The sequence below is a fragment of the Scaptodrosophila lebanonensis genome, unplaced genomic scaffold (genome assembly GCF_003285725.1).
Source record: "Scaptodrosophila lebanonensis strain 11010-0011.00,11010-0021.00 unplaced genomic scaffold, SlebRS2 tig00000042-arrow-arrow-pilon, whole genome shotgun sequence".
Taxonomy (NCBI): Eukaryota; Metazoa; Arthropoda; class Insecta; order Diptera; family Drosophilidae; genus Scaptodrosophila; species Scaptodrosophila lebanonensis.
Genome location: NW_022060544.1, coordinates 117,020 through 131,595, shown reverse-complemented (window position 1 = coordinate 131,595; position 14,576 = coordinate 117,020). Strand labels below are relative to the sequence as shown.

Below are 14,576 nucleotides of genomic sequence, written 5' to 3'. Positions count from 1 at the left end.
TTACTCACCAAATCTGTTTATCATTACTATATAGCATGTATAAATTAGATATGCTTCAAATTTCTGTACAGAATGGCTGAATATCCAAATATCCACTATACCAAATAAAAAGTGCTTCTGCTTAGACACCCTTTACTAACATTTTCATAGCTAGCTGCAAATTAATTAAAACAAACCGAGGAGTGTTAAATTGCAACTGCTTATTTGCATATTTTTGGTATTTCTGGTAAACATGACATTGACATTTAAATAGAAATTAAAGCCAATTTGATGCGACCAAATGCCCTCTCATAAAATGTTCGAGGCAAGCGATTTGTTGGATTTTATTTGCGATGAAAATTACCTTTGATGTCCGACGCAGAGGCTTTATAGTCTGCCGGTCAAACACAAAGCGGGCACAGCTGTATTTTGACTTTGAACTCTGGGCAGACTCGAGGCCGACGCCAGGCAGACTCTTTGACTTTGATGTCACACAACACTTTAGAGTGTAGATTATATTTCAGCTTTCTGGCACGACTAATATACTCCCACAGACACGGAATGACCGATCAGAGCCTGGTAAAAGCAAGTACGTACAAGTAACTCCATTCATATATATATAGACACGCCTTCCGCTGACCATGAGTCTAGCCGCAGTGGCGAATTCTGTGAGCAAACGCGCGCCGTGCACGCAACTGGTGATGGGCACAGGTGGAGGTCTCGTGACTGGCTATTGCACTATTAAGCTGGGCAAGTTCCTGGCCCTGGCGATGGGCGGTGGTATTCTGCTGATTCAGTTGTTTGTCGAGCTCGGCTATGTGCGAGTTGACTGGCAAAAGATCGTCGCGGAAATGGAGGGACGATTGGCTGGCACTACACAGCACTTGGAGCGCAGCCAAGGAGTCCGTTTGATGGTGGGGTCCAATGCTCGTTTGTATACATCTTTTATTGGGGGAGTTTTCTTGGGCATTGGTATTGCCATTTAGCTTTTCATTTTTCGTAATAACATAGCATGTGTACTTAATGAGAAAATAAAAATTATGCTGCGGATTATAACCTTCGAGCTACGAATACTATACTTCTTTGTGAGGGCCGCGGTGAAAGTTGAGCCACAAAAGCCTTGAAAACAAATGGAAATGCACTTCAAAAATATTCACATACACACACACACACATACACACATGCAGCCACACATTAAAAGTTTGTTGGCGCAAAAAGTGGTGGGAAAACTTTGAAGTTGTAACAACATTTTCATGCGCTTTTAAACATTTCAATTTTCCCTGTGCTGTAAGCGAAAATTTATGCATAAGCAAAGTTTTTCATATCACCAAAGCAGGGGCCGCTTCACGAGCGCTGTGGGCGCGGCATTTGTGGCATGTAATTAAGCCAGTGTTGCCCCTTTTCGGTATGAACGCTACAAGAACAGTGCAACAGTTATGGTCCTTTATGGTCCTTCCAAAATCTGTTGTCAAATATGAAAGGAGATTGGAATGCTAATTAGTTAATGATGTGGTTTTGTGTGTAAAAGAAGGTTATTGGAAAAATCGTCCTACATTCGTTTTACATTTGAATCAATATAAATATTTTCAAGATTGCTTAAAAATTAATGTCAATAAGTATTATGTTTCGATTTTGATACATTACCGAAGGCTATTGATTGGAACAAAAATTTAACAATATAATAGAATTACGTCAAACCTCAAGAAGATACATTTGATTTGTTTGATATTTGAGGTGCTAGTTTTATTTCGTCACTATTTCAAATATTTGTTGCAAAAATATTCGTGATATATTTACCGCCAACCAAGAATAAGTTTCAAGTTGAATGCTGAGTTGTTGATAAAGATGCTCCCAATAGCCATGTTGATGGGCTGCCGCCTGGTTGCACTGATGATGCTATTGCAGTGTAGAAATAGTGGGACGTAGAGCATGAGCTAAGCTCGAATTTCGTGGAATCAGAGTTGGGAAATACAAACAACGGCTGGTATTGTTCTGTGTATGTTTTGCAATCTTAAAAGCCAGACAAACTACAAATGTGTTGCATACAAGGAAGGACAATCAAAAGCTATGGAGAGAAAACTGCCTACTTTAAATGAGTCTTTTAAACAATAATGTAAAGGGTATTGACGTCCTTCAATCATATTGGTCCCTCATTAATGCCCTCCCATTGTGCACACAATTATAACTTATACATACATCAACCTTTTGCACACTAACCTTGCATTTATTATTAAAATTTGAGCAGTTTTACGCTTTAATAGTTTCGTTTTTCACTTTGTCGCCGGCGGCTCTCTGCTGAACAAACAGAGCGGCCGTTATTCTGCCACTCCCCCTCTGTGGGGCTTCGTTGTACAACAAAAGCGGCAGTTAAGCGCAAATGAAAAGCTTGGGTGAGCGTATTGTGTTTTCCACGTTGATTTCAGGCAAGCATGAAAATTTAATGAGCAAACTTGAGGCTTTGAAGTTGCAGTTGAAGGCGAAGTCACTCTCCAGTCGGCTAAACTTTAAATTATTTAGAAATCTATCTAAACTACAGCCAGCAATGGGAAACAATGCAATCAAGCAAATAGCTGGCGAAAAGAGGTCTCCAATGCATTCTATTTTATTTCAAGGTATTATTTAATTTTGGACTCACCTCTTTAGTCCGATTGTGTATGTAAAATGTTTCGGCAAATAAATTTGCAAATAACTTCCATTAAATGCGTACACAATTTAATAATTCCAGGGAAAAGCTTTCAGCTGTCCAACGGGCTGATAAACAATTTTCATTTGCTATTTGTGGTCTGGCTGGCCACATGTAGTTCGGAGGTCAAATTGTTAGGCATACCAAATGCATTACACAATTATTTAGCAGCGCTTACATACGAATTTAGTGCTGTTTGGTTTTGTTGGATAAACAATTACGGCCATTTGTTGTTTGCCTATTGAAATTCCAGCATTGTGTAATATCCCCATTGTCGACGCTGTCGAATTCGTAGGGCTTACAAAATTGTGGTATATAATTGGTTTGGTTAGTTAGCTTTTGAAGTGGCCATGAATTTATTGCGAGCAAAATTGATCAATTTTCGAACAGGAATCATGGGGGGCTCCAAATGAGAATATTTAAATTAAATTTATTGTTCTTTATTCTTCCCCCATCCACCTACTTTTATTGCTCTGATGCATTTTATTATACGCTTTAAAAATAATCAAACAAAGATGTTGACAAACAGGTAGAAAATATAAAAACTATCAATGTGCTTAATGGCTCTTTCTTGCAGACGAACTTTACAAAGCCGTATATGAAAAGTGTCACACTTTATACGAAAACGTTTGTCTATAGGTTTCTGGCTCTGCCGACGCTCAATTCTGTAAACTTAATGCCACTAAAGGATTTCCTAATGAGGACCAATTTTCGAATAGGCGTGTTCGAAATGGGAATAATTAAATTGAATTTATTGTTATTCGTTACCATCCAACTAAACTGTAACTAAACTGTGGCCAAGCTCAGGACTGTGTTTGTCCTTGCATAGTTTCTTAAAACGAATTATTGTTTATTTAAGAAAAGCTGCATTATTGATTTATTTGATATATTTATTTAATATAGTAAAATGTTGTGTGAATGTCGTCTTGTTATCCTGATCAATAAAACCTAGTCAGGTCTGCTACGCCTTCTTCTGCTTGTTATTTTATTCACTTTGCACTAGCCTAATATTTTTTGAACCTTTCAGGTACAGAGTATAATTATAGAATGACATTTTCCTGCTTCAAAAATCCCGTTTGTGTCTTAATTATTTGCTTATTCGACCAAATTATTTTTATGGATTTTGAAAATGATTTGTCATTTTTAATACAAACGGTCCCCTTTTCCTTTTGAAGTTTGACTTATGCTTTTTTATTAGTTCCTATTTCTTACACATATGCATCTGTTTATAGTGGAGTGGATGTGCTATTGGGTTCACACCCCATTCATAAATGTTTCCTTTATTTCTTTTATTTTCAAGTATTAAATAATTATTCTAAACAGCTAATACTAATATTTGTTTGCGGTTGGCACAATAATTACATTTATGTATAATTCGTGTATGAATATGACTTTAATTAAATTGTTACTTTTTATTTTCTCATAATAATGATTGGGTAAATAGTACTTTTAAATAATTATAAAGTTCCACTATGAGTAGCTTCCATTTTACAGGCAAACTAAGTTGTACTCTATTGAGTATTGCGTTCATTATCAATCAACACTTCTCCTCTGTTGTTCGCGCAACTGCTGACCCATTCTAATCAGTGGACAAACTTTCAACTTTTTAACACCCTTTCATTAGTTGTGGACTTTGCTGCCAGCACTTGCAATTAATCTCTGCTACCTGGGAACTGGGGGCGATGCAGCTAATTGCCTGAGTTCCGGCAATCAGACGCGGTCGGCCAAATGCCACTATCTGCTCTCTGGTATTGTTTGACTTGAGTTTGGAAATTTGCATAATTAAAATGCCAAATTAAATGAACTTGGCAAATGGCTTAGCGGGTTGTGTGTTTGCTAACTAGCTTTAAATTTGATTTCGTTGACCACAAAAGAAAATATTTTTCGAGCTAGTGCATGGAAATTTCAATGCGTCCTGCGTTGCGCATACGCTACGTGGTACGTGCATCAATATGTGTATGTATATATGTATATGCACATATATATGTAGATATGCATATAGTATATGTATGTGCGATTGTTTGCGAGTGGCAAGTTTCGATTTAAATTGCTTTTCATTTCAGGGGACCGCACAGTCCGAAGCAAACCTGTTTTGTTGCCCATTAGTGTTGTTGCTCTTGTTGTTGTTGCTATGCACATATTTTATTTGGCTTGTTGCCTTTGTCCGAATCGAACGATCTGCTCTCAAGCCCACCAATGACAATGGCAACAGTCTAAGCCACATGTCAAATAGTTGTCCAAACGTGACAGTCATGACTGCCGTTCTGTGCTCGGCATTTCTAAATGCCTTCAGCTTGAATTTAAAATAATTTGTATTGATTTTTATGACTCTGCATTTGGATTTTAATGTATATGTACGCCACACAGAATTGCTTCAAGTTCAACGATTTAAATGGATTTTTCCTTTAGAATTTATGCAGTGGTCAGCTTTTTCCTTCGTGCTTTCTTTTAGGCACTTTAAATCTAATATGGAGTGACATTTAACAAGCTGAACGAATTTATTATGCCTGACAGCTGGAATGGTACTGACGGTCTAGTAATACTCGCAAAAAATTACATTTAAATGAAAAACGTTTTTGAAAGAATCAATAAAATTGACTGCTGAAGTTATTGAAAAGTTGCTCAGCTGGAAGTTTTCATCCACCAATTAGATATAAGCTATAGAAATAAAATCGAAAAAAGATAATTCTATTATATCTAACTTCCAATTGGTACATCCAACGAGTTAAAAACGAAATAATAAATGTTTACTAAAGCTGTTTCTTAGTCAAATCATATTGTGCGTTCACAACTTATTTAAACACATAATCAATAAAAAGCCTGTTTCCGAATTCAGACTATCTATGTCTGTAAATATAAACATGCAGAATGCATATGGGAAATCAGAAAAATATGGGCAGGATTTGAAAAAAGCTTTTCTGAATATTCGCAATATAGCTTCACTCACAACTTGTACCATGTATATGTCTAATATTGTATTTTCATGTGATATAACTTAATAATGTTCTATTTTCAATTAAAACAAAAGCTTAGTCTTACTACTTAGCAATAACCGTTTTACAATTTTGCTGTTGTTGGACTTGTTTATGGTCATAAGACTTGCAAGACGTGAGGCACGTAAATACAAGTTAGAACACTTCTTTTTTTTTGATGCGAATAGCGTACGAGTATAACTCTAGGTGCTTTAAATCTAAACACTCTTAGGATGATAAGGAGTCGATGCATTTAGACTTTCTAAACTTTATTTAAAGAGTCTCGGAGTATGCAAAATCCTTAGTACAAATTCAAGTTGACAATTGTTTTTTGCTAAAGTTCACATTTAGTTATGAATTAAACCTCAAAAGTAACATTAAGAAAGGAATTAAAACTATTCTATTAAACATATCCCTTTGGCAAGCCATCAATACTTCGGGGATCTTTTGTTTGTTGGATTCGTATTGGTAAATTTGAAAATCTAAGTTGTGTTGGGAGTTAGTGTCAAGAACTTGGCCTTGGAATAGTACTGGAATTCTACTGTGGGATATTACAATGAAACCACCTCTTTATGGGAAACGAATGTTTATTGAAATTTTAAAGGGATTATTTCTGAAGGCTTTTAGATAGTCATGTGTGGTTTTTAGAATTTGTTTGTTTGTATACTAAAATGCATCAAATTTAGTACAAGAAAGTATTTTGACATTTATAAGAGAGTAAAGAGGTATCGTCTCTAGTCAACGCCTCTGAAATAATTATTGAAAAGGAAACAAAGTGTTGGTCAAAAAAAATCTTAACAAATATGATCAACTTACCTGCGAATAACTAAAAGCACTCCTTTCTCTTTAATCTGATTGCGTCCTTTTTTATCGAATGTGAGTTACAAAAGTGTTTGTCTATACGGCAAGGCTGTGCAATTCTTCTGACCAATTTTAGGCTGTACTGTTGGCTTGTTACTGTTTTGTAATTTCGCGCAAAGCTGCTAGCGAGTAGAGGCAATTGATTTTAGTTAGAAGACAATGCAATGGCAGTCTCCTAATTTGAATGCAGTTTGGAAAAACGAATGAATGGAGCGGCTGACCCTAGTGGTTAATGTAATGAGGTTGTCTCTGCTCTGTGCTGTAAATTTGGGAACAGTCAACTAACAACGAGTAATGAACCCGGCAACCAACTCAGAATAGAATGACGTTTCAAAGCTAACGATTTTTGCATTTTGTAGTTGTTTTTATGGCCAGTACACAAAATTAACAGTGCTTGTGGATGGGTTCGTGTCGTTGACTGGTTTGTTGCTAGTTGGACATATATCCAACGTTGCTAGGAGCTGAGTTACAGCCAAATCGCTTGTTTGTCCCGCAATTTTAATAATGTACGAGTATGTTGCTGTTGTTGATGCTTCTGGCTAAAAACAATATAATGGAACGCCAGCACAGTTTCTCCACTCAAAAGTTCACCTCTAACTTTTTAATGATGAGCATCGAATGAGCATTCGCAAAATAGAATAACTCCGACATGCTAATTAAGATGTATCATAGAATAAACTGGAGTTTGCCTGTCAGCTGACATTGGATTTGTATTATTATTTAATGTTATAGTTCAAGACGTGGAGAATGGTAATACAAGAGATATTTAAATACAATCCTTTGGGCTATACGATCCGTGTATAAATGACGCTTTATTCTATATTTAAGAGGCAGCTGAATGGACTTCCTTGCAAAAAACGAGTGGAAACACTATAGTAGTGCCTATCCGCAAGCCGTTGGATAGTCTCGCAAACTGCCGTGGCATGGTTTCGCATGTTGTTGTTCGTATAACTTTATTTTGGAACCTTTGCACTGTGGCTGGTCCAACCCCACAGTTGAATCCCGCAGGTCAAAATGGGTTATTGTTCAAGCTGAGCTTTGATCGCGTTGTTAGAGTATTAAAAGTCCCATACGATGGAGCACAAATACAATCAATTTTCGCTTTGATATACGTATTAGATGAATATTCAAAGCCAAGTCATATGAGGTTGGATTGGTAAATGGCAAAGGTAATTAGTATAGCATAATACATGTGAACTATATAGCAGTCTAGTTTCCATCTATCAGTAGCAGTTAAATTACTTATTTTGCTCTCACCATCATATACTTTCAAACAGAGCAGTCGTGTAGCGATGTTGAAATGATTTTCTAATTTCAGTAATTGTATTGGAAACTTGGCTGATAAGGTTGCTGTCAAGGCAACGAAGCTGAAAGATTTGTAACTACAGAAACTCAATTATTTAGATTAGATTTCTAAAGACACTATAAAAGAATACTTGTGCCCAAAGTTCAGATTCCAATTCTCACTGTTTGGGCTGATTGTTATTGATTGTTAGCCAGGAAAAACTCTTTCACATGCATTCTACCTTACTATTTTCATAAATTTTCAAACAGATATTGTCAAATGTTCGCTTTTAAGTATGTGATGGCTAAACTGACTGACTAAACTCTTGGATCAGCATTCAATCTCTTTGAACTCCTTGACATCATATGTGAATACTTTGAAGCAGTAATGCCGTCCAATTCAAACCGACCTATTCTTAGTGGCCGTCTTGCGAAGAGTACTCGTAAGACTAACATTAGAGTTGGCTTCAGTCACATACTGCAAAATTCATTTCCACATATTCTTAGTGGTTATCTAGCGTAAACTGTTCTTCAAATTGTTGGCAGAATTGTCTAATTATAATAAAGGTTATTTCAGTCTCCTATAGTTTCTTGTATGTATGTTCCATTCTGTTGTGTGTTCTCCTTACTAAGTTGGATGAATTCTGTTAAATGCTAATTATGAAACATCATCATCATTTTAGAATACATTCTAAATGTTTAAATAATATTAAGCTACAATTCGCTTACGTTTACATTCTCTTTCACATCTGCTTTCTGGTTTCTGTTCACTGTCAGTTACCTGTCCTGGCCATAACATTTGACATTTATTAGTCAAACCGCAAAATTTGTTCAAGCAAAATAGGCAAGCCACAAGAACATTATGAAAACTTGTCAGTAACATACACGCACACATCTGACTGCACTCAGGCACACTTATGTAAACAAAATTTGTGGTTAACCGAATGCTGTAAACTTGTCTTGTTACCAAGAAGTACACGCAAGCCAAATGTAAACAAAATCAAGTATTTTGCCGTGTAATACAGTTGAAATAGTCAACAAGAATATTGGGAAAACAATTAATTGTCGAGGAACGCTCTCTAAAATGAAAAATCATTTTGAGAAACTGAAAATTAAAGGCAAGAAATTATTCAGAAATTAGGCATTTTGTATGGTTATAAATTCATTTTAACTTGACGTATTATGACACAAATATAAAACAAACACGTACACATACTACAAGTATATTCAAAAAAATGTGGTCTCTCCAGGTATTATAGTCTCTGAGATCCACGCCTCTTTCTGCCTGCTTTATTTTTCACTTTGCACAAATATAATATTCGTGTACTATTGTACATTTTAATGAAAATAATTCTACTTATTTTGCCAAGTTTTCCAATTTAATTCCAATAAACCCCTTAGAAATCGTGGTATGCTTTATAAAAGGTGGAAAAAAATGGTATACTTTGATTAAATTTAGAATCACTTTTTTAAACAATAACATGAATAAAGGTTTGTAGTTTCATACTAATACTAAACTAGTTATTCCACAGTTACTTGTATTGGCATATTATGGAAAAAGTGAGATAATTTTTGCTGAAATGAAAAAAAAAACACAATTCTTTCGAATAAAACAGTATTATATAGTATGAGCTTTTTCCGTTAATTTCGAAACGATATTACTGGTTATGTATGCATTTTAATCATATCCTGAACACCCGAAATCCTTGGAGTTTACAATGTTGTTCAAATCTATATATTTAGAAATGCAATTTAAAAACATCAATACTTGTAACGCATTTTATAATTTTAAATTTAAATCAATTATTAATTTTTAAAAATCTGTTTTTTGAATAAAGTAATCTCCATCTATAAAATATTAAACAATAATAGGTCTATATTTGTAAAATTTGTTAAGGTGTACAGCTATTAAGGGTATTTCTAGTTGAAATCAAATTCATTCCGTCTTGCTTAGGCAATCAAAACTGTGCAATATATATTGTATTCATTTGCGTGTTGCTTGTGGACTGAAACGCCTCTGCAATTCCGCAAGAAGTTAACGCAGAACTCGGATATATTAAGATGGAAATGAGTTTGAAGTTTATTTTCATGGTGGTAGTGGCGAGAATGAAATGCATGTTTCGGTTTACGGCTATAGGTTCGATTTAATTGCTGTGCTAAAGCAATCGGACTAGACTAGAGAATCGTTTAGAGAACATTGCTGGCATCTCGGCGGGTATATTTGCAATAACAAATGCTTAGCCATTCGCACGTAGACCGAGATGGCCGAGAGCTTGTCGGCTTTTGAATTATGCAAAGTGGCAAATTGCTTTGCTGCGTTACATGATCCAACTAAATGAGTTGCTCGACTTTTTGGGTCCAACTATTTTGACATGCAACTCTGTTTCGTCCTGTAATGAAAGTTGCTCCTGCATATTTTATAAACTGCTGTGCGTGGCTCGCAGGCTGGGTGCAAATTAGTGCGACACGCACTTGGAGAAGGACAACAAAGTTTCAGAATGCATTGCAGTCTCGTTGAGTTTTTATGTATTTCCTACGTGAACTTTCGAGCTAAAGCCAAACCTATTCGGCTTAAGTATTTAATAAATAAGTTATATAAGGCGCCCTTTTAGTGGTCGTGCATACAATTTCACAGAAAGGAAAATATTTGCCAACAAAACACATGTATATGGATTCTTACTAAACTGAACTTTTGAAAAATGTGTGCAAGAAACAATATCTTCGCTTACAAACAGGATCCTACTATTTTATTAATGATTTGGCATTATAAAAGAAGTTTCTAACAAAGCTTCTAACAAAACAAATGCTTATTTTGACCTTATTATGGTCAAAGCTCTTAAATATTGCTATCGATAAGAATTTAAATTCTGATTTAATATTGTCTATGAGTCAGTGGCTAACAGTTGAATTAAAGGGCTCCCTTCATTGCTCACGACGATTTGGAACTCATTTTGGAGCATTTTTAAAGTTTGTAAATGTTCTTGAATATTTTCATAATTTTCATTTTTTCATTTCGATCGTTTTAGTATGTCTTCAATCAAAGAGTTATGGTTACACCAATTGTATAACCTGGTAAATGTTCCGGCTTAATTATTTTCGAAGCTATGTCATTTCAATTCCAATTTATATTTATTACGCGTTAAAATGGATGTTAAAAACAAATAAATTCACGTTTGCAAAATAAAATGATAATTTTGAAATAATCATTTTAATACTTGCACCTCCAACACAATATATTCAATAGTCATTAATCTTCAAACTTAGATATAGGCCCATTTCCGCCACTTTATAGCTGTTGTACACGCTTCCCGAATCGGACAGTCTTTTGTTTCCAGTTTAGTTTAGGCTGATGTGGAACAACCCATTGCTTAAAATTTAAAAAAAAATTAAACTGCACAGATGTACCCATAAGAAATACTAGGTGGTTTCAGAACGTGCCAATGTTGTGAAATGTGATAATTCATTTATTTAGGACCTTTATTTACCAGTTTTTGTGTCAAAGAAATTTGTCAGTTATAATGTGCTGTGATTCTGATTGTTTTGTAGATTGCAGTTTTCTGTTCTTTGAATTTGAATTCAATGCAAGTCATAGCCATTTATTTGAAAACAATCAAAATTGAAACTGTGTTGTGTTCACAATACTCGTTTTTTGTCTAAATTCACCAAGAATCTAAATTATATTGTATCCTTTCGCACATCGTGCCATCGCAAACGAACTTTAAACATTCCGAATTGTGATGCTTTTTATTTGAAAATATTTCAGCAACATGTAAAAAAGCGAGCTTACGAAGAAGAAATGTGGCCATTTCTTTTTCCTCCAGCATTGACAGTTGTGCCACGATTTCCGATTTATCAAAAACTTGGTGACATTAGCAGGTCAATACAAAAAACTAAAGATATTTTACAAATATTTATATTAGCAGATTAACTCTAAGAAATTCTAATTGTTTTTTCGTATTAAATTTTAATCTTTCTATGCGTACTCCCCGGACTATGACAGTTCAAAAATGGGAAGAGAAACAAAAATTCAAAATGAACGTCTCGCGCCGCTGCATATAGAGTTATAGTATTTGATGCCATATTTATGTCATAATTGTGATATTAATGCGGATTTTTCCCTGCTATGCTCGAAAACAATTCGAGTTCCTTTCGTTTTCGTGCATTCAGGATCTATTTATATTTCCTCACTACATTTTACTTTTGAGCTCTCTTTTATAAAGAGTATATTCAATTATTGACTCGTTGCCTTCATGATTTTTCTTGCACAATTAAATGTTTGTGGTGTACTCGTATATTTTTACTGTGGAGGACACTATTCTGAACAGTTGCATTTATTGAGCATTCCTTCCTGTAGAAACTATATCGTTTGACATTTACGAGGACCTAATAGATTACCTTTTTTCTATTGCTTATGAATACCGTCTAGTTTGATATAATTATTGGGTAAGAGTCTTTCAAACGTCAATTTAAAATTTATTAGTTTATATGAGGCTTTGTGGATTTTGTTGTGTTCATAATTTAGTTAGATGCGTGCAAAGGCATCATACACATCTACACAGTATATTTCGCCTACAGTTTTTCAAATCCCATAGATCAATGCTCCTTTATTTGCGTATGCACCCCCTTGTGGGCTTTTGTGATAGTCAGGTGTGGGGGCGGCTTTATGTGCCATTTCTCATTTCCCACAGCACACAACATGCCACACATAATTGTCAGCAATGTGTCAGATGGCAGTGCCAAAAGTTAAAATTTTCATTGCAAAAACTTTGCATCTGTGGCACAGCTCCCAATCAGGGAAACAGCTTGACGTCTGTGTCTGTGTGTGTGTGTGTGTGAGTGCAGGCATATTTGTGAATGAACATTTTTGGGGAAAATTTAATTTAGCTTATTCTACCACATGCTGATAAGCAGCAAGAATTGCTGCGTGCAGTTGGCATGACGACGGCACTTAATTAGCAGTTAGTGGAAGGCAAGAAGCAGTTGAATTTAAATAAATTGTGTGGTCTGTGAAGACAGTTTGTACAGTTTATATACTTGTAGTTTAATGAATTATATTTCTAGCAGCAGACACGTCCATAATGGCTGAAAATTTGCTAGCTTTAATGTCAGATCAGATCGCTTGTGTTCTGTGGCAACATTCGGTTGCAACATCAGAATGCGGTAAGCATGCTTGATGCTAAATTCTATTAACACAGCACATCAAGAGACACTTTTGAGGCTTGACGGCAGCGGGGCTGCTTTTTTCTTGCGCCTGCTTGCCTGTGGCCTGTATCCTGTCTGTCTGTCTGCCTGCCTGCCTGTTTATGCCTCTTGTGTCTATGGCTGTGTGCAACACATGTCGCCACTTAATGCGCTGAGTGCATGCATAATGAGGCAACAAGAGCGAATGCTGGCTGCGGTGCCATGAAATGCGAGGAATGTCCCACCCACGCCGCAGGCACATGTTTTGTGTAAAGTGCCACACGATGACGTCTAAGCTGCCTAAGATGAGTTCCTCGTATGCCCTTGCAGCTGCAATTTAACACACACGTAGTGTGCGATGCGCGATGTGTGGTGTGTGGTGTTCGCTTCAAGGCTGACAACACGATAATTAAGCTACCAAATTGATAAATTGTTTGTTTGTTGACTGACAGTCGGTCAACGCAGTGGCAGGACATTCGGCAATTTGTACGGCTCCTTCCACAGCAACACAATTAATTAAGGCACGCAAAAATGCGGCAGCTTGCATTAATTGGTGTCAGCGCTATCAGTGAACCCCACTGTCGCGAATTCGCAATCGTTGCTTAAAAGCTGTTGTGGCTTTTAGCCTCGGTCGGCTTTTGAGGCGGTCACTGGCTTCAAACAGCATTTAAGGTTATAATAAATTGATACTGTACTGACTATTGAAATAAATATAAAAAGAAGCTCAACCAAACGGAAATTAATGAACTGACATTTGGCATTCCAGCTGCTTAAATTGAATGAAATGCGATATTGATATTTAACAGCATTTACAAGCAAGCATTACAACGTGAATTGATGCGATTATCGATATTATTGAAATTCCTTGTTATACAAAAAGTAATACTGAAAAGCTTTTCAAATAATCTTATTGGGAGCCACACGAAAAACATCGGCAAATGCACATAGAATACTACAAAATAATTATTAGAGAGGGGATTGAGCATTAAAAAATAATAATAATGCCTTTACAATTATTGAGCGTCCTAGATTCAAGCTCCACTTAGCTTTAAAAATTGGGAAATGACATCAAAGTAGCTGATGATATTTTCTATATACTAGCGAACTTAAAGGAGATGCTGAGATTTTAAAGTATTCAAAACTATTTCAAAAATCAATTCACAAATTGTTTTATACCCTACTGAGATATTCACTTGTTCTATGACAAATTTGTTAGTATGCTAGTCTGAACACGAAAAAGTTTTCTTTGTCTTATACGATCAACAAATACTCGTGTATCATAATTTAGCAGGAAATGGAGAGCAATTCCATTTCAATACAGAAATTTAAATTGAGGCAACCACATGTGTCGGGTACAAGGACAAGTTGACGATTACTTCTTTCTATTAATTTCTGGGTTTTTGTAGACACTGATTTGTAAATTTGATGCCTGAAAAATCTGTTATAGAAAAAGTATTCCAATAAATGGAGTTTGAGGTAATCGAATATCATTCCAGCAGGTTAGTAATGAATTAGCTTCTGAATTTAAAAGCTTCAATAAATGCAAAATAATCATATTTTGTATTGCTATTCAATATTTTGTTGTGATATGGTATCAAAAAAAAATAGAAAGTTAG

General features: G+C 35.6%; 1 protein-coding gene across 1 annotated transcript; it reads left to right on the top strand.

Annotated features, from left to right (window-relative positions):
- The first annotated feature begins 476 nt into the window (after positions 1 to 476).
- Positions 477 to 1,042, top strand: LOC115622110 (FUN14 domain-containing protein 2-like). Its single transcript, XM_030515951.1, has 2 exons — positions 477 to 568; positions 631 to 1,042. Exons 1-2 carry the CDS (start codon positions 541 to 543, stop codon positions 963 to 965), a joined length of 363 nt encoding a protein of 120 aa, XP_030371811.1. The 5' UTR covers positions 477 to 540; the 3' UTR covers positions 966 to 1,042.
- Positions 1,043 to 14,576: the final 13,534 nt, after the last annotated feature.